The 17,913-nt window shown below is 35.0% G+C and overlaps 2 protein-coding genes across 2 annotated transcripts; both read right to left on the bottom strand.

The window, feature by feature from the left end:
* Window positions 1-3,749: 3,749 nt before the first annotated feature.
* Window positions 3,750-7,190, bottom strand: LOC148870687 (uncharacterized). The gene is made up of 5 exons (XM_088969366.1): window positions 6,934-7,190; window positions 6,651-6,771; window positions 6,448-6,551; window positions 4,119-4,250; window positions 3,750-4,022 (listed from the first exon to the last, which is right to left on the bottom strand). The coding sequence occupies exons 1-5, from the start codon at window positions 6,934-6,936 to the stop codon at window positions 3,996-3,998; spliced, it is 387 nt and encodes a 128-aa protein (XP_088825492.1). The 5' UTR covers window positions 6,937-7,190; the 3' UTR covers window positions 3,750-3,995.
* A 2,986-nt stretch (window positions 7,191-10,176) lies between these two features.
* LOC148870686 (subtilisin-like protease SBT4.3) lies at window positions 10,177-14,608 on the bottom strand. The gene is made up of 10 exons (XM_088967161.1): window positions 14,190-14,608; window positions 13,696-13,793; window positions 13,480-13,571; window positions 13,107-13,353; window positions 12,344-12,836; window positions 12,133-12,230; window positions 11,805-12,023; window positions 11,411-11,522; window positions 11,088-11,301; window positions 10,177-10,926 (listed from the first exon to the last, which is right to left on the bottom strand). The coding sequence occupies exons 1-10, from the start codon at window positions 14,280-14,282 to the stop codon at window positions 10,382-10,384; spliced, it is 2,211 nt and encodes a 736-aa protein (XP_088823287.1). The 5' UTR covers window positions 14,283-14,608; the 3' UTR covers window positions 10,177-10,381.
* Between the last annotated feature and the right edge of the window lie 3,305 nt (window positions 14,609-17,913).

The following is a 17,913-nucleotide window of genomic DNA, read 5'->3' as shown; positions in this document are numbered from 1 at the left end:
AGAACACTTTCGAGGCCAACATGTACTACTTCTATCCTCAGAGAGGGAAGCCAGTGCACAACCCCTCGTCCGTCCATGGGTGGAAGGACAAATTTTTCTATGTCTCCTACCCCGAAGGTTGGAGGTTCAGGTCTGAGTGGGAGGAGGCCTGCATAGTTGTTGAGAAATGTCTCCCTTCGCTACGAGACGAGGAGGCCGTTGTTCATTTGCTAGTGATGGGGACAGTCCAGGTGAAGCCATTGGTGGAGGAGGAGATTCCCCTAGTGTTTGCTGGGATTAGTCCTACCCCCTCGGTAAGAGAGGTTTTGTAGTTACTTTGCATGCCTTCCACGTCTTCGGCTAGTTGTGCTGACCATTTTCCTTTGTTGTTCGCAGAGATACCAATGGATGCCAAGTAGTGATTGCTCGAGAAGGTCCACGTGAAGTAGGCTGGGAAGAAAGCAGGGGCATAGACGCCAAAGCGGCCCGACGAAGAGGTTGCCCCCCTTGTTTCAGTGAAGCAAGGGCACAGACGCTAACGACCCACAATCCTCAACTTCTACCATAGTTAAAAGGGAGCATCTCTCCTCGGCCTATAGTCCTCGACCTCGATTTACCTTACTTTGAATCCTCAAAGCTTTCAGCTTGCCTTCGGAACTTGGAAGCGAATTTACCTCGTTGCCCTCGGCTAATCTGGGCAGCAACAATTTAATATGATGAATATATAACATTAGAAAAGTTTCCAAATGTCTTAGACAGAATTCTATATTTTTATATTTTTGTGTTTTATCATTTTTTTAATATTTATTACTCAATTATTGATACCATGGGTTTATTTAAAAAGTTGGATCATTAACCCACCATCTAGAAAGGAAAATAGCTTTGCTTTTATATCAGTTTTAAATTATATATTTCATCTACATTATATAAATAATTTTTACTTATTACACCTAATCTTTGTTTGATATAATTAATACATTAGAGATGTGTACAACTTTGTTATATTTTTTATATTCTTTTGATTATTTATACTTTTTTACTTTTTAAATATTTATTATTTAACTATGACATCACCGGTTAATCAATTCCACCATTGATAAAATTAATTCTTATGTATAATACTTATTATTTATCAATATAGTGAATGTATAATATTATATATGTACCTAACATTTTATTTTTATAAATATATAGCATTATATATTTGCCCAAATTTTTCTTTAGTTTCTTTTTTATTTTTGTGATTCTTTTTGTTTTCTATTTTTAAAAATTTTATTATTTGACTATAACATCATGTCATTTCTAGGTTGATTTTAGATTTGGCATTACATTTTCATCATTAATAAAAACACTTATTATACTTAATACTTACTTTGTTTAATATAATGAATATACAATATTAAAGATATGCCCAATTATTTTTGTTTTTTATATTTTATATTTTATTTATTTTAATTTTTTATTATTAAATTATGGCATTGTTGATTAACCCATTTAACCCCAAATGAATGAATTGCTTATCCACCATTGTGAGGGAAGAAAATAGTTATGTTTTCAAATTGCTTTTCAAAATATTTTTATACTATTAAAATTAATGTTGTGGATTTAATTAGTAGAATTTAATGATGAGAAAAAATATATCTCAAATATAGGATTTAATGAGAGAATATAAATTGGATATAAGATTTAATGAAAGAGAATATGAAAATAGTTTTATTTCCAATTGGTTTTAAATTTTGCATTCCATTTCCATCATTAGCAAAAATTATTTCCTATTTATCATAATAATTATTGTTTAATATGTTGAATATATGATATTAAAAATGTTCCTAAATTTTTCTATAATTTCTATATTTCTTTTACATTTTATCTATTTTTTAATTTTTTAATTATTTAATTGTGGCAACATGAGTAAGCCCATTTGACCCAAAATGGTTTGCTTTCTTACCACCACCTAAATGAAAGCACTATTTTTTTCATGTAGATTATAAAAATATAAGTTTTTATGTTATTGGAATTATTAATTTATTATGTATGGATTTAACTAGTGGAATTTAGTGATGAGAATAAATAAAACTGCTTTAAATATATGATTCAATGAGGGTGAATGGGGTGAGTGGGAGTTAATACCTTAAGTGTGGGATTTAATGAGGGAATTGGATGCATTGAATAATACTAATAGTATTCAGTTTACAATTTTTACCCTTATAATAAAGGGGACATATTTTAAAAAAAGGGAGTATTTTAATCAAGAAAAATTCTAAAAATTTTACAGGCTATTAGTACTTTTTATAATAGTATAGATATAAATATAGATCTCTTAGCTTTAAGTGTAGTTCATATGAAACTGGCTAATGGAACTGTTCAGATTTCAATCAACTGATTGCTTTTTGTTTGTCCCCTGCCTCTTTAAGGGGTCTAAGTCTAATCAATCTCCTATTAAAGGGTTGCCACTCGCCACATGGGTATGGGGCTGTATTTATAGTGTTTTAGACCTTTATTTTTTGAAATATTTTTATACTCTCATATTTATTCTGTTGCTCATTTAATTAATGTACATTCCCTTAATTGCTATTGTAGAATATTCCTAAATGTTATAATTCCAACTTTTGAATTATTTGCTGCTTAAATAGATAATCAATCTGTATCGGTTTAGTCTGACTCGGGACTCGGGTCTATGCTAGGTCATCGGAACTCACATACTTATGTAGATCAATCCACTGTCTCACACTTTGAATTTAGGGTCATGAAAGAAATAACCCTTGTATATGAGTATGGAGGACATATTTTCAGATTAAGAATGCCATACGATGGTGATAATTGGGATTAGCTAATTACCAAGGATGTGTAGCAGGCATTGAAACCAATTCAAGTATTCAACAACATACAAACTACACATCTTAATACTTTCGCTGGGCAAACATACATGCATTTTTCCATATTTAATTAACTTTGTCACAGGATTAAGGAACAACCGTCCAAGTTAATATTGATTGATTGCTTAAGATCATTGAGATGTGTACTTGAATCATTCAAGAACGCATGACTTGAGACTAGAAGCTATATGTTTGTTTCAATATGTGAGCATTAGTGCTCCAAGAGAACCTATGAGAACCATTCAACATGGAATGCTTTGGAAAATGGAGACATAATTTTAAGTTATCATTTCTTTAAATAACAGGGTTCTTTGTTAATGTGGCGGATACCCATTTGCCCATTAGACCTAGATGGGAAAAAGGACTACATAGAATTAGAAATTGTTGATTGTCAACCAATTCAACCCAATGCTATGCATTCCTTCCCCTTTCGATGGCCAAATAGCTTTGCCCAAAAATCTCCTCTTTCCCTAATATTGTAATGTGAGGTTTATCCAAAAACGTCCCTTCACTTTTACTGACAATGCTATCTCTCGACTCTTGGTTAATGAAGATATTTTTCTACCAAAAAGTGACTTTTACTGACAATGTTAAAACCTCCCTTCAAATAGCAAATGAACAATGTAATATCGTTTTTCTACACTTCATTTTATACAAAACGCCAACAATCTCAACTAACGATTAACAAACGGAGGAGCCAACTGACTCAGTTGGTAAGGTCTCTGACTCTGGCTGCTTGTAGCAGACTTGGGATCGATACCCCCCTTCACCAAGCTTGGGGGGTTATGGGCCTTATGGCTATGGTGGCTATGGGCATCGCTTTAGTGCCCCCTGATAATGGAGATTCCATACAAGCTCTTTACTCTGTAGTTGCGAATATATTTCTTCACTATATAATGGAAATCCAAATAAGCTACTAAAATTGAAAATTGATCTATCTATAATGTAGCTGAACATTGAACAAAGATTCGGTTGTATAACAAGCTTACATTCATATCCGAATAAATGAGAGAAAATAACGAAATTGGAAAAACAATACAGGATCAGTATTCAAAACAACTTCATCAGTCAAAGCCCCTAGAAAAATCAACAACGAAGTTCTGAGAGGCCCATCACACCGAAAGGAGACTGCGTTTTCTCTTAGATTAAGAGCTTTTCAATGGCATCCTGCATTACCACAAATAAGTCGTGAATATAAAGCATGGGCCTTTAATAAGAAATAAAATGGAAACGAATATAATGTAAAATTTAGTGAGAGAATACCTTCAATTGCTGTATTTGGGATTTCAACTGGCTTCCCTCATTGCTTGTAACAGAGCAAGCAATGACAGGTCGTGTGACTCCACAAGCTCGTCCAAGGGCTTGTTTCGAAGGCACAAACACATAGGGCACATTCTGTGACGATCAGAAGTCAGTTTTACTTGGTTATAACACATAGGGCACATTCATCAAACTTATTAAGTTATAACAAAGGGACTAAAAAAGAAAGTATCCACGTACACCAAAGCCATGTACAATGGGATTTACAAGCATGTGATGCATGTCATTACTCATTAGTTACAAATTATGAAAAAGTTATTTGGTTCTCCAAAACCACTGGACTTGGAATTATTTATGGCCAACCAGGAATTGCAGAACAAACAAAAGATCCACCAAAATATAGAAGAAAATTATTGAAATATTAAAAAGATAATAAATAAAAAAAGCAGATTCAGTTATCTAGTATCTGATTTTACCAGAAATTCTTGTATGGGTTTCCAAGAACTGGTAGGATGCGTACTTTATAAAGATTGGATATAATAAACAGGGATAAAAACTCTTCATTTCCTAAAATCTAAGTACCATTATTTAAATTTTGGATTTTTAAAATCAAGAATCTATACCAAGTTTTTGATCATGCAAAATTTGATTGAAATACAATTTGCTCCAAAATGCAATATTGCAATTATCAGCAATTGAGCAAAATTGAAAGTGCTTTAAGTAGCTATATTTTATCCACCAAATGGCAGCTCCCAATCCCAACCTAGAGGGTTCAAGCCTGGAATTATTCAGAACTGGTGATGCACACCTTTTAGACTCTTGGCATTTCATTTTAATACATGTCCAGTTGTCCAATATTTTACCAACCCGTCCATCCCAGAACTGGTACTCTTCTTTTTCTTTTTATATTAACAACTATTGCTCTCATGTTAATTTTAACTTGTATTTTTTCTTATAGGGTCAATTTCACAACCCTATAACTATTTGGCTTCTGATTCTGACATGAGTCTCTGACAAATGAAACCTGTTTTGAAGCAGATACTCGTGCCAAGTCAGTCATTACTGAGTACACTAATGAACAGCACATGTACATTCTTGCATATGGTTTTACAAAGCATTTAATATTCTTTATTACATTTTGTCACAGTTATTTTGCTATCTTTGCATTTGGGGAGATTAAAGAATCCTTTGTATTCAGTAACTTATCTAACAGATGGAAGAAATGATGAGCCTTGATGACAACTGCGATGCAAGCCATCACAAAAATCAAAAGAAATGAGATTATACGATCAAGTCACTAGTATTCCAAGGTTTTACATGCCAATATGATAAAGTAGATTTTAATAATACCTATATTATATCAAGTATCTGATATTGTTAACTGAACTTGGTGGTAGCAACTTTCATAATCAATCATCAAGAAGATAAGAAAGGGTGAAAAATACATGTACTAAATTATAGCTTTGACATTTGAGTGGCAATTACAATGTATGAAAAATATATGTTCTACTAAGGCTCAACAAATTATGCAATATCCACACCGGATATTTGTGGAAGCAAATCCTTTTCCATGACGGGGCATTCACAAAACAAAGACATGGGCTTTCTGCATTCATCCAAAAAGATAGAATCTTTGGCAAGATGTATTTAACATATCAACTTCCTGAAATAAACGAAGGAATCAAAACCACCCTGAACTTGACAAAAATTGAGAACCATCAAAAGTAAAATATCTCCATCCATTTCATTTTTATCTTGAATGTTACTATTGTCCAATCCTTTCCAACAGTTAAGTAAATTCTCTTCTCAGTTAATGGTATACCCATCCTTGAGAATAAACACAAAGTCAGTCTTTGTTGTCAGTTATAATCCTTTATTGACATTAGTTCTCTAATTTTGGACAGGGATTCCCATCTACTGCAAGAAATAAACAAGAAACAAGCCGTTCGCATATCATACATCTAGAATACAATACTATAACAAACAATAAGAATTCACCCCCACCCCCATCCCCAAGTTTTCTTTCCCACTCTGGTGGGCAAGGGATTGCGAAGCTGGTACGTTAAATGGGTGAAAACATGTTTTGAACACAGGTCTGTGGGGTACCAGCACTCAAAGAACCATCAAGAGGAAAGAGAGGACCCTAATAATTTTATGATTCAGAGTAAAAGGTAATATATCCCGTCATTAGTAGTTTCAGAAGGTTAATGCATAATCATATTATATTATGAAACAATCAGACTGCTTTAGCTCATCGTCTATTCAAACGCAAATCAAACATCAACTGATCAAAGAAGAAACTAAAAGGAAACATATCAAAAAGAGAAGTTGCCTTATCTTCCGCAAGCAAGGGAAGGTGTAGAAGGATTTCGAGCGGCTCTGTATCAGCGGCCATCACTATAAACTCCGAAACACCCCTATTCAGCGTCTTCGTTGCTGAAACCAGAAGGAAGAAAGAGGACCCATTACAACACTAAAAACACCCCAAAAAACAAAGTAGAAGAAGTACGAATATAAAAAAGAATATACATTAACCTTCATTTGCACCCTTTTTGAGCTGCTTGTAGTTAGCAGCTTGCTGAATAAGGTCCAGTATTGTAATGGTGAGCTGCGCATCTGCAAGTGGGTATGCCTTTGGATTCACAGCTTCGGCAGTCTTGCATCAAACAAAAGAATAACACAAAACCAAGTAAGAACGAGACCGGTATCTAAGCCCAAGAACAATAAAAGAATATCCCAAAACACAAAGAGTAGAACAGAGCAGGAATTCTAAATAGGGAGAGGGGAAGAGATACAGAGATACAGATAGAGGAGTTACCATTTTCTTTGATAGTAGAGCAAGCACCCGACAAAACTAGGGTTTTTGAGCAGCGAGAGGAAGCAACAGAAGGGTTTAAACTTTAAAGCGAGTGGAGGGTTGAAAGGAATTCGAGAGGCAACGGATTCTGCAGGAGCTGTTTGGTTACTATTATATGGTAGGGACTATAGAGTTTATCTAGAATGGATTAATACCGTGACCAAACAGATCCCATTCTTGAAACATTGGCTCCTGTCTCCTGAGACTTGACTGACTCCCACAGTCCCTGTTGAAAAGTATGCGTAATCAAACGATTGAAAATCATCTGATCACGCTGATCTTTTTTTCTGCCATATAGTTAGTGGGTCCTCCACTTAAATGTATTGAAAATATAGGGTAAATTACAAATAACACCTTGTACAAGGCTCAGTTTGAAACGAGTATAAATATAAATACGTGAAGTGGTATCTGCATTCAATCGTTCTGTCAACATTTGAATGTAGTGTAAAACGTCATAGGGATAAAATGATACTGTCAGTTCGATTTTGTCGGTGTTTGCATGGAGATGAGGTTTAGATCATAAATAAACGCAAAATGTCACTTATAGTAAGGTTTTACATCGATAATCACCTTTTTCGATGCTCGCCTTTTAATGGTTTAAAAAAATTCGAACGATTCGGTGTTGAAACTCCATCGACTGAATTTTACATCCATGAGGTTTACACTGCAAATAAACACTTACCCTTGAACTTTGTTTTGCAATAATGACCCTCTTAACTTCTTGATTCTAGCACTTTGCTCTTGTTGTTAGCATTACTTCAATGAACTTCATGTAATTCATTTTAAAGGGGTATTGATTTTTTAGATTTTGAGAGGTGAGAAAGTTGGTCAATGGGATTTTGATTTCCATTAATCAAGATATTCATATTTTTTTTTATATGGGGTATATTTAAAAGTTGTCAACATTTTGGTGTGACAAGATGCTAATTTCCCATGTGGGTTAGTTTACTTTTCCAATAGGGGGGAGGTTGTCAACACTTAGATGGAACAAAATTGCCCCTTTTGATAATATGTTTTTAGGGGTAAAATAGTATTTATCTTATTTACCTGGGAAATAAAAGAATATGAGACCGTTTTATCTCTTTAACTTAATTTGTTTAAAATCCTAATTTCCATATATTTTTCTGAACCTTTTTTCAAGTTTATCTTGAAAATTATCAATTTATCAATTTTTTTTGTGAACATTTTGTATTATAGAATAGTTATTCTCATCATTTTGATTTTTGTTGCTATCATACCATAGGATTTCAAATAGGCACTTTGATAATTAGGTTCGATTATGATATGGGAAAGATATGATATCTGAAAAACGTCTCACCAGTTAATTGGAATCATAAGCGTGGTAGCCAATCAGGTGTTATTTATTAAAATTCATGGGTGGGTTTTAATTGGTCAAAATTCTTCCCATACAATGTCTTTTTTGCACCATAGGTTTTCCCTTGATATTTTCATTTTTTATCAACTCCATTAACCAGAGATAGGACTAAGATGCAAGAATTTATAAATTAAGGGGGTGGGCCATTCCCTCGAAACAAAGTTGAGGGGGCTAAATATTATCACCCCCTAAGTACAATGTGGCTATCTACCATGGTGTTTTGAAGCGTGGGCGCTTTTTGGATAGATTTTCAAGAAAAAACGCCCATGCTTCCAAGACCCGTTTTTCACAAAAAAAAAAAAAAAAAAAAGCGTTTCTACCATGTAGGCAGTGAGCAATACTATATTGTTTGGTAAGGCGATTTTCATCATCACTTTTCATGTATGTGCTCACATGTAAGCACCACATCAGTCAACCATTAGGGGAAATGGTTCACCGATGCATGAAACGCCAAATTTGACGAATCATGCATCGGTGGGGTCCCGATTTTTTAGGCATGCCCAATTTTTTAATAATTGGTTGAACCAAACAATGAAATACATGGGCATTTGTTAAAACGCCTATGTGGATCTAACGTGGCACCGTTTTTTTTTTTTTTAAACAGCTACGGTTCCAAATATCCCCTACATTTTATCCAAAAATATATTGAGAATTTCTAATTTATTCCTTGTAGCTTATCAAATTCTTTTTTGGATCCGTTTGGTTTGCAAGTATAAGGTCAAAATCAGATCCTAATTGGAATGGTCCAACTATTTGGTTGAATGGAATTGGAATCTCATTCTTATTCTGGTGGAATGGCATTCCCCTATTTAAGGAAATGACCCTTTCCCTGGGAATGAGAATCCATTCCAGCCAATTATGATTCCAATATGAACCAAATGTTGAGAGAAATAGACCATTCAATTTCCAAGGGATTCTAATTCCTATTCCAATTGGAATGTTAACTGTTAACAAAACGGACCCTTATTTCTTTTTCCTTGACAACATACACAATATATCTAATGAGTAATGACTTGAGGAAAATGTATAAAAGGAAAAATTGTAGCACAAATTTAATAATAGAAAAACTGGTTTTTTCTTGCAATTGCACCTCTTATCAAATGCCAATGTCTTTTTTTTTTTTGGAAACGTTACTTTCAGATAGGACGTTTCCAAGAGCAACAACACTTTCTGTTACCCATTATAGGAAGTCCATGTCAATGCGATATCATGTCTTTGTTGGCATCAACGAGTTGCGATTTGAGAAAATGTCAAATTCAGCATTATTCCAAACCATGCCTTCTTGATTTCTAAGACATGGCTTGAAGCACCATTTTTTATGAAAAAAATAGTTTCAAACATATTGGTGTTAGCATTGACATTAAAAGATGATCCGGCCTTTGATTCAACAACAGAGAGAGAGAGAGAGGTTCTGCTTTCTAATTATTTACAGGTTGTTTGGCATCGTTGCCATTTCTTGGAGCAACAATGCCACATCAGTACTACGTAGGAAAAAACGGTGCTCCAAGAAACAACCGTCTGTTTGGAATCGTTTTTTCATAAAAAACGGTGCTCTAAGCCATGCCTTGGAAAACGGGAAGGCATGGCTTGGAGCAACGCCAAATTTAACGTTTCCTAGAGCTGCAACTCGTTGCTGCCAATACGACAGTGATGTGACACTGGATAATGGATAGAAGTATAGAAAACGTATCTTGAAGCATTGGTACCAAACAAAAACACTTGTTGTTGCTCCAGGAAATGTCCTACCTGGCAGCAACGATTCCAAACAAAAAAATTCGAACCACACATCAGCTGCACCGTTTTTACAACTGCAGCATCGATGCCAAAGATACACTTAAATATTTAACTAGCTTTATCAATTAAGATAATCCATACGGACAAACAGAGAGAGGTTTGAATTAAAAAAAAAAAAGTGGATGAATTGGAGCTTCACTACACAGATGATGTTTGCAATAAACACAGTGACATCAAGCTCTCCCCGCCATTACAATGATGAAAATATTCCACGACTATAGCGAATTTGAGAAAACTTTCTTAATTGGTGGGGAGATCTGAATATATAGCAATTGGACTTCTGACCCTATGAATTCCGTCAGACCAAACCAATGATCCAAACACCGCAGGATGTTTTAATGATAGCTCACCTACACAGACAGTCACAACAAAAGACTTCTTCTCGTTCAATGCCTCAAACGACAGAACACTGGGTTCGACGCTGATTTTCATCTCAGGACCTGAAGAAGTTACTTTCGCCTTGTATGTGGAGTTTGGGAAGCCGACGTTGGTAACAGTCCGCGTAAAGTTAGACTTGAATGGCTTCAAGTCTGCAACATAACGTCCCATTGAAGGGTAATTGAGATCCTTAGCTTCGCCTGTCCTCGCCTTGGGGCAACTGCTGTTGTCACCTGATATAAGCCTAACCTTCCTCGAATCGTAGCCCATATTGCACAGCATTTCTATGTAGTTTTCTTTATGGGCATCATAAACCAAACCAGGGTTCTTAGCTTTCACTGGATCAATATGGCCAGAACCATAAGCAAATACAGTGTCTTCATTTTTAACAGCACTCATACGCCGAGCTATACAAATAAGGAAATTTTGCGTGTGTATGTGTTAGAATTAAGTTTTAACATATATAATACATGAAGAAGCTCAGAATGAAATTAAAAGCTATATATGTTTGATTATCAAACTTAGAGAGAGAGAGAGAGAGAGAGAGAGAGAGAGAGAGAATGGGTACCAGTAGTCATAAGAGCAGATTTAATGGCAGCAGGCGACCAATCAGGGTGGAAGCTTTTGACATAAGCAGCTGAACCAGTAACGTGTGGGCAAGCCATGGAGGTCCCAGACAATATGCTATACTCCACTGATCTTGTATCCCCATCATCATTAGATGGTGAAGCAATAGGCGAAAATGCTGCCAAAATATCTACTCCTGGGGCACTTATATCTGGCTGCAATATATTTTCCCAGGAGATCGATCGAAATTAATAGAACTGAAGACAGAGAGTGGAGAAGTGAGAGAGGGAGAGAAGAAACAATAAAATACAAATAAAGATGAACCTTAATAATATCTGGTATGATTACGCTTGGTCCACGAGATGAAAATGAAGCTACTACAGGAGCACTTGAATCGTGAATTGCTTCACTTTTCAAAATCTTTCCCTGAGGATTTCTGAGGATAAAACATAAAAAGTGATTGTTTGGAGTTTGGACAAGCATATTATAAGTACAATCTCAAAGATGAATTGAAAGCATTACAATGGCTTTAGTTTAATTAATTTGATTAAATTACATTAACTCCATTATTCAATTTTATTGTGAAGTTTGATGGTGATTTTGCTCTGACTTAATGACATCAAATTCAAACACAATTTTGTTGTGAAAGAGTAGTTCGCAGTTAAATTAAAAATAAGAAAAGATAAAAATATAGATGAATTGAGCTAGGGTCGCTTACCTTGTGGAATTCAGATAAAGCTTGAGCTTCTCCCCATTCTCGGAGGTTAACAGTACTGCAGGAAGAGGATAAGTTAAAGCAACATCATTGAATACTCTATCTATCATGAGTACCCCAAGAGCACCGGCTCGCATAGGTTCCGCTCCTAATGAGACCTTATCACATAGCACAATCTTCCCCTTTACCAAACGCCTATCTAAACAACCATAACTGCAACGTCTGAAATGAAGCAAAACAATATCTTAGCTAGTTTCAATTAAGTAGTCTTTCTCTGAAAGAAACTTGAAATTAATTCTATCAATTTAATCCGGCCACAGATGAAACATACCGAACACTAGTAAAATCACATAGCGTTGAAGCAGTTGTGCCATACACAAGATCAACTTTACTTCTTCTTCTTGAACCAAATGAATTAACAGATCTACCCTGGACCCATTAAACCAAATGTAAGTTTGGAATTCTTGAAATAACTGATGATGATTTACAGTACTAATTGATTAAAGAAAAAACGTGATTGGTATATATGCTTAATTAATTACCACAAGCTGTGTACCATCCCCTAAAACAAGTCTGTCAATAATTTGACGGTCTATACTACTGGCTGCTACAGAAAACATCCATGGTGCAACACTTGAAGTTGACCCTCTCTCTGGACCAAAATTCCCAGCAGAACTGGAGGTTAGGATGCCTTTGGCCATGGCATGAAATGTACCAATAGCAAGGGAATCTGCAGATAACTCAGCTGCTGCACTATGTCCCAATGAAAGGGAGATTATATCTACACCATCAGCAATGGCATCGTCAAAGGCAGAGAGGATATCTTCTTCAACACAACCTATATAGCTGCAGACCTTGTACACAGCAATTCTAGCTGATGGCACTCCTCCCCTTGCATTTCCTCGAGCCATTCCATAAAAGCTCACACCCACCACTCTGTTCCCTGTTGCTGTTGAGGCTGTGTGTGTGCCATGTCCTTCCCTGTCCCTTGCAGTTTCCTCAATCTCAGTGTAAACTCGAGCGCCGATCAGCTTACTGCAATAATAATTACATTAATTAATACATTATATTCCAGATTGCTGACACGTACACTGTGAATGCATGCATGAAAGACATGATCAATGCTAATTTGACATCTCAAGATATATAAATAAATAAATGAAGAGAACATTTGCCTTCAACCTATATTCAGTATTCAATTCCTATATAAATACTAATTAACACAACAAATTTAATCTCGTTAGAAGAACCATTATATTAGGCCAGCCAGCCATGGTCCATGGTCCGTGGAGTGAAGAAAATTACTTGTTGCAGGTGAAATTGCTGCCACCATTACAAGTACCCTTCCATTTCTTGGGAGGAGGGCCGAATCCTTTGTCACTGAAACTTTCGGACTCCGGCCAGATTCCGGTGTCAAACACACCAACTATCACATCACTCTCAGCATTCAGTTGTCTTTTCGTTGCCGCAGTTAAACCCATGAAATTCCAGGATCTCGTTGTATGAAGCTGGAGGGTTCTACTTGGAAACACCGATACAACACCATCCATGCCTGATGAGAAAGACTTAATAATATATAGTAATTTATATAGATGAGAAGAAATCAAATTTTCTTTTGATTAGCTAGCTAGGCGTAAATTAAATTAATGAAGGAAATAAAGGGTCTTGCATTACTAACGGGCAAGTTTTTGTCTCTCGCGCTCGTTTAGCTTGGCTGCAAACCCATTAAAACTTCTCTTATAGCTGCGTACGAGGGACTCAGTTGCCGAGCTTCAAAGGACAAAAATATAATAGTCCATTAATTGATCAGAAGCACGAACAGCAATTATCAGAGCAGAGCCATAAAGTTGAAGCAGGAATAATAATACACAGCCACTGGATGTATAATACAGACCTTCCCTCAAGAACTTGTTGCAGAATGCTAAGATGCTGAGATGAAGGTGAATATCCATCCTGATCAGGATTAAGGGCGCCCATGTACACAATGTGAACCTAAACCATTATCATCATCGGCATCATCACCATGATATTAATTATATATATATATACAGCCACAATATTAATTATATATTGATCAATTGTTAGACCGGCCAAGATAATATACATATATATATTCTTTTAACTTTGCAAGCATGCATGCATGAACCAAGAGAAATCCATGTATTATATATTGGAAGGTCTGGTTCTGGAATCTGAACAATATCATCAGCCATTCATCGCCAACTGAAGAAGCTAAATGGCCCATCAACATAACTAGAGAATCCATATTAGCTGCTATTCATACAGATCTATATACTCAGCATAGAATATAGCACCAGATTAACAAAAGATTAATATCGATCTAAACGCACGTAGTAGCTATATAAAAAGCGAAGATGCATGACTTGCCTTTCTATCTTCCTCATCAGTAGCAGTAACGACGATGGCCATGAAAACTAGTAGAATAATGTGAGAAAACGTGAGAGACTTCAAGGTAGCCATTCTTGGATGCTGATGGCTGATGAGTGAAGATGATCAGGATTCAGGAGGCCTAAATTTATATGGCCGGGGCGGGAGAGATACCAAATCAAGAAACTAAATAATATTATATATTTACTAGAATTCTATCCAAGCACTGAGCACTTATAGAAATACAACTAATTAATCTATTACTAAAACTGAAACCATTTACAACAAGGTAATTTGAATTTTGATTTCATTTCACACTCCACACTCCGCAGAAATGAAAACCCAAAAATGTGGGAATATCAATAATTAATTATATTAAACAAAGATGATCTAGTCAGCGGTTCAGTTTGGACTTCAAAATGATGCATTCGATAATGGGTTAGCATTTTAATTACTGCAAAATTAACCAATCCATTAATTAGGCAAAAGTATCAAACCGGGGCAATTTCTTGGGTACATACGTACAGTACACGGAAATTTTAGAACCAATACATGGATTAAGACTTACTAATGATGCTTAGAAAACAAACGTTGCTGGAAAACAATCATTCTCTCAATTTCTTTCAAGTTTCAAATAGCATCAAGTCTCTTGTCTATTTGTCTAAAGTCTCCTCTCTAATTTCTCAATTCTAACTAATTGGGTTCAATCTCACTTAATTAAGGTTGTGTTTGGTTTGAAAGAAAAGGTAGGGAAAGGTAGCCAAAACTGATCTTATTCCTTGAATTTATTATATAAAAACAATTCTTTTAAAGAGACCATAGGGTTATTTATAACAAATCCTTTAAGGCTCAGTTTGGAAGGAATACAAATGCAAATATGTACAATACAAATACATACAAAATAATTTAACATATAACTACTAAATTAGTACTAATACAAAATATAAGGTTTTGCACTCTACATATTTGCATTTGTACTCGAGCCTAAAGGAAAATCACTGAAATGTTTAGCAATTAAATAAGTGCATTATTTTAATGACTTATAATTATATAATTAATAATTTAATATATAAATACTAAATTAGTAATAGTATTATATCAAATAATATTGCATTTATTAAGTTATTTTTGGTAATTTATTTAGCCGTTAATTAATACATTGATAATAATTTTTGTTATGCATTAACATTACCAAACAAGGAATGGCACTCACCTAATTAATACTCTCATATATTTACTATTATGTTTCTGGACTATTTTACCATTATTATTTACCTCCCAGCTTTATTTCATAAAAAATAGAAATTTTAATTCCCATGTATATATAGGATTAATAAACAAGTAGCCTAATATATCTAAAATTAAAACTGCATTTAAAATAGTAAATAGCAATATAACTGAATATCTACAATTATTAAAATATTAATTAAATTTTAGGATAAATTACAGTACTTTGGGGGTAGTGACACATGTCTGCCCCAAACTTTTTTTTTATATATATAGAGGAGAAAAATAAGAAAAATCTAAAAAGACGAGCTTCGTTCAGTAAAATGACCCTAAGTATCAAGGAAACAAATAAAGTTGCAATAAATAACCACTTAAACTTTTGGATTTCACGCTTTGCCCCTGACGTTAGCATTCTGTTTAGCTTCATAAAATATTTTGTTAAACATTTCTAAAACCCAAATTACCCTTATGAAAATTTATGAAACCATTTTGCCTTTTAATTTAGTTTTTTTTTTTTAAATCCTATCTTTCACATGTTTCTCTCAATTTTCTATAAACAATGTTGATCTTGAGACTGCCATGATTCCGATTCATCAATGCCTTTAGAACAATTTGTATTTTTTATCTTTTTTTTTCGTTGAAACAATTTATTCTTTAAAATAGTTGTTTTTCATCATTTTGATATTTGTTGCCGTCCGCCCATAGAATTTTGAATGAATAATTTAGTAATTTTACTTTCACTATCAACCCTTTAATAAGTCATGGAAAAATTTGTCGACACCTAAAAATTAGAGGGGTGGTCTGTGTAAAATTGGGATTAGCTGAAAGTGATAGCCAGCTGTGGAAATGCCTCACACTAGCCATATGCTAAGGGGCGGTTTCATGATGCTCAACTTAAAAGTCTATTGCTTTGTCTTTTAATGAACAAATTTTTAAGAGGATTATGGGCTCTTTAACGGTTGAAACTGAAATTGATCTGAAAATTTTGTTATTTAATTATTATTTTGATAACTAAAAGATAAAACAATAATTCTTTCAGTTCAACAACTTCAGCCGTTATCAAAAGGCACTTAAGTAGGAGTGAGTGATTATGGGCCATATGCATTAATAAGTAGTGTGGGGCGTTATCATTGGTTCAACATCCCACTACACAGCCATTGCATTCAGTAGGGATGATAACGGGCGGGTTTGAAGAAGGTTTTGTAAATTCTAGACTCTATTCGCCTCCCTAAACCTCTCAACTCGTATTCACCCTAAAACCTGTAGCGGATTGGATTTTGCGAATCCAAATCCTCCCCACACATGAAAGTGTAAAACTCTCCCTAACCCTACTCTCCCCGCATTCAAGGGTAGGGGTGGGTTTTTGAAACCTGCATCTAATTTCCTATTATTTATTATGATATATAAGCAATAAATAAGTAAAATAACACAAATAAACATCAAGTTTTCTACTTATTTCATTAAGAAATGTAAAAAACACATAAACTAGCAATTATCCATCACATAAAATTAAATATTATTAAATTCAACACATGGTACATTAAGTTTATATGCTTTCTAACAATATGCGGGTCAGGGAGGATTAGGTTTAGCCTAATATCGTACCCTGCTCATACCCATACAAGTTGTAGAATGCCAAAACTCGTGCTCGCCCCAAAACCCATCATTTAAGCAAAAAAAAAAAAAAACTGGCCCGTTGAGGAGTATAGGGGCGGTTACCCACCAAGTAGGGTAGAAAATGCCATCCCTACATTCAGCTAATATGATCTCATATTTATGTTGTTTGATTAGATATTTTATTTATGGTAAAAATAAAATTTTGTTTTCATGTTTATGAGGCAATGCTACCTTTAAAATTTTGCTGTTGAAGTCTCTTTTTGTTTTTATTAAATGGTGTTTAAAGAAAATAAAGGACTTTTTTTCTTTCAAAATTTCCTATGTTTTGAGCACTGAGTATTTTCTATTTTTTCTTTTCTTTCACTTCAGTCATTTCACATAACATGACCACTTTACCATAAAACTAGTGAAGGGAGCCCTACGTTGTAGGGTTCCGCTCATAAACTATCAGGCTTGAGCTTGATTCGAATTAGAATCTTGAGCTCGAGCTCGAGCTTGGCTCGAATCAAAAGCTTAAAAGTTTGAGCTCGACTACCTTTGATTGCAAGTCTCTCAAGCAGCCAAGGTCCTCCTTAATTGTCGAGGTGCTAAGTCGAGGTCTCCCTCAGCTACTGAAGTGTCAAGTTGAGGTTCCCCTACCAGGCAAGATGTCGAGCTAAGGTCTCCCTTAGTTGACAAGGTGTTGGGTTGAGGTCTCCCTCAGTTGTCGAGGTGCTGAGCCGAGATCTCCCTCAATGACTGAGGTGCGGAGCCGAGGTCTCCCTCAGTAGTTGAAGTGTCGTCTAGCTCAAGCTTGATTCGATTTAGAGACTTGAGCTCGAGCTCGAGTTCAGCTTGAGTCAAAAGCTCAGAAGTTTGAGCTCGGCTACCTTCGACTGCA

This window comes from Nelumbo lutea, chromosome 2 (genome assembly GCF_056320005.1).
Source record: "Nelumbo lutea isolate HS-2025 chromosome 2, American lotus-T2T, whole genome shotgun sequence".
Lineage (NCBI taxonomy): Eukaryota > Viridiplantae > Streptophyta > Magnoliopsida > Proteales > Nelumbonaceae > Nelumbo > Nelumbo lutea.
The sequence above is the reverse complement of the archived record's forward strand: the minus strand, read 5'-3'. Positions and strand labels throughout refer to the sequence as shown.

What these genes read in the sequence shown, in the direction of transcription:
- LOC148870687 (XM_088969366.1), bottom strand. An exon ending in CAAAAAGGGTGCAAATGAAG is followed by an intron (nt 6,552 to 6,650) that starts GTTAATGTATAT and finishes TTCTGGTTTCAG; the next exon opens with CAACGAAGACGCTGAATAGG. An exon ending in CCCAAATACAGCAATTGAAG is followed by an intron (nt 4,023 to 4,118) that starts GTATTCTCTCAC and finishes GTGGTAATGCAG; the next exon opens with GATGCCATTGAAAAGCTCTT.
- LOC148870686 (XM_088967161.1), bottom strand. Translation starts at nt 14,282, where the DNA reads ATGGCTACCTTGAAGTCTCTCACGTTTTCTCACATTATTCTACTAGTT. An exon ending in CTTTATCTGAATTCCACAAG is followed by an intron (nt 11,523 to 11,804) that starts GTAAGCGACCCT and finishes TTTTATCCTCAG; the next exon opens with AAATCCTCAGGGAAAGATTT. An exon ending in ATCTGCTCTTATGACTACTG is followed by an intron (nt 10,927 to 11,087) that starts GTACCCATTCTC and finishes TTATTTGTATAG; the next exon opens with CTCGGCGTATGAGTGCTGTT.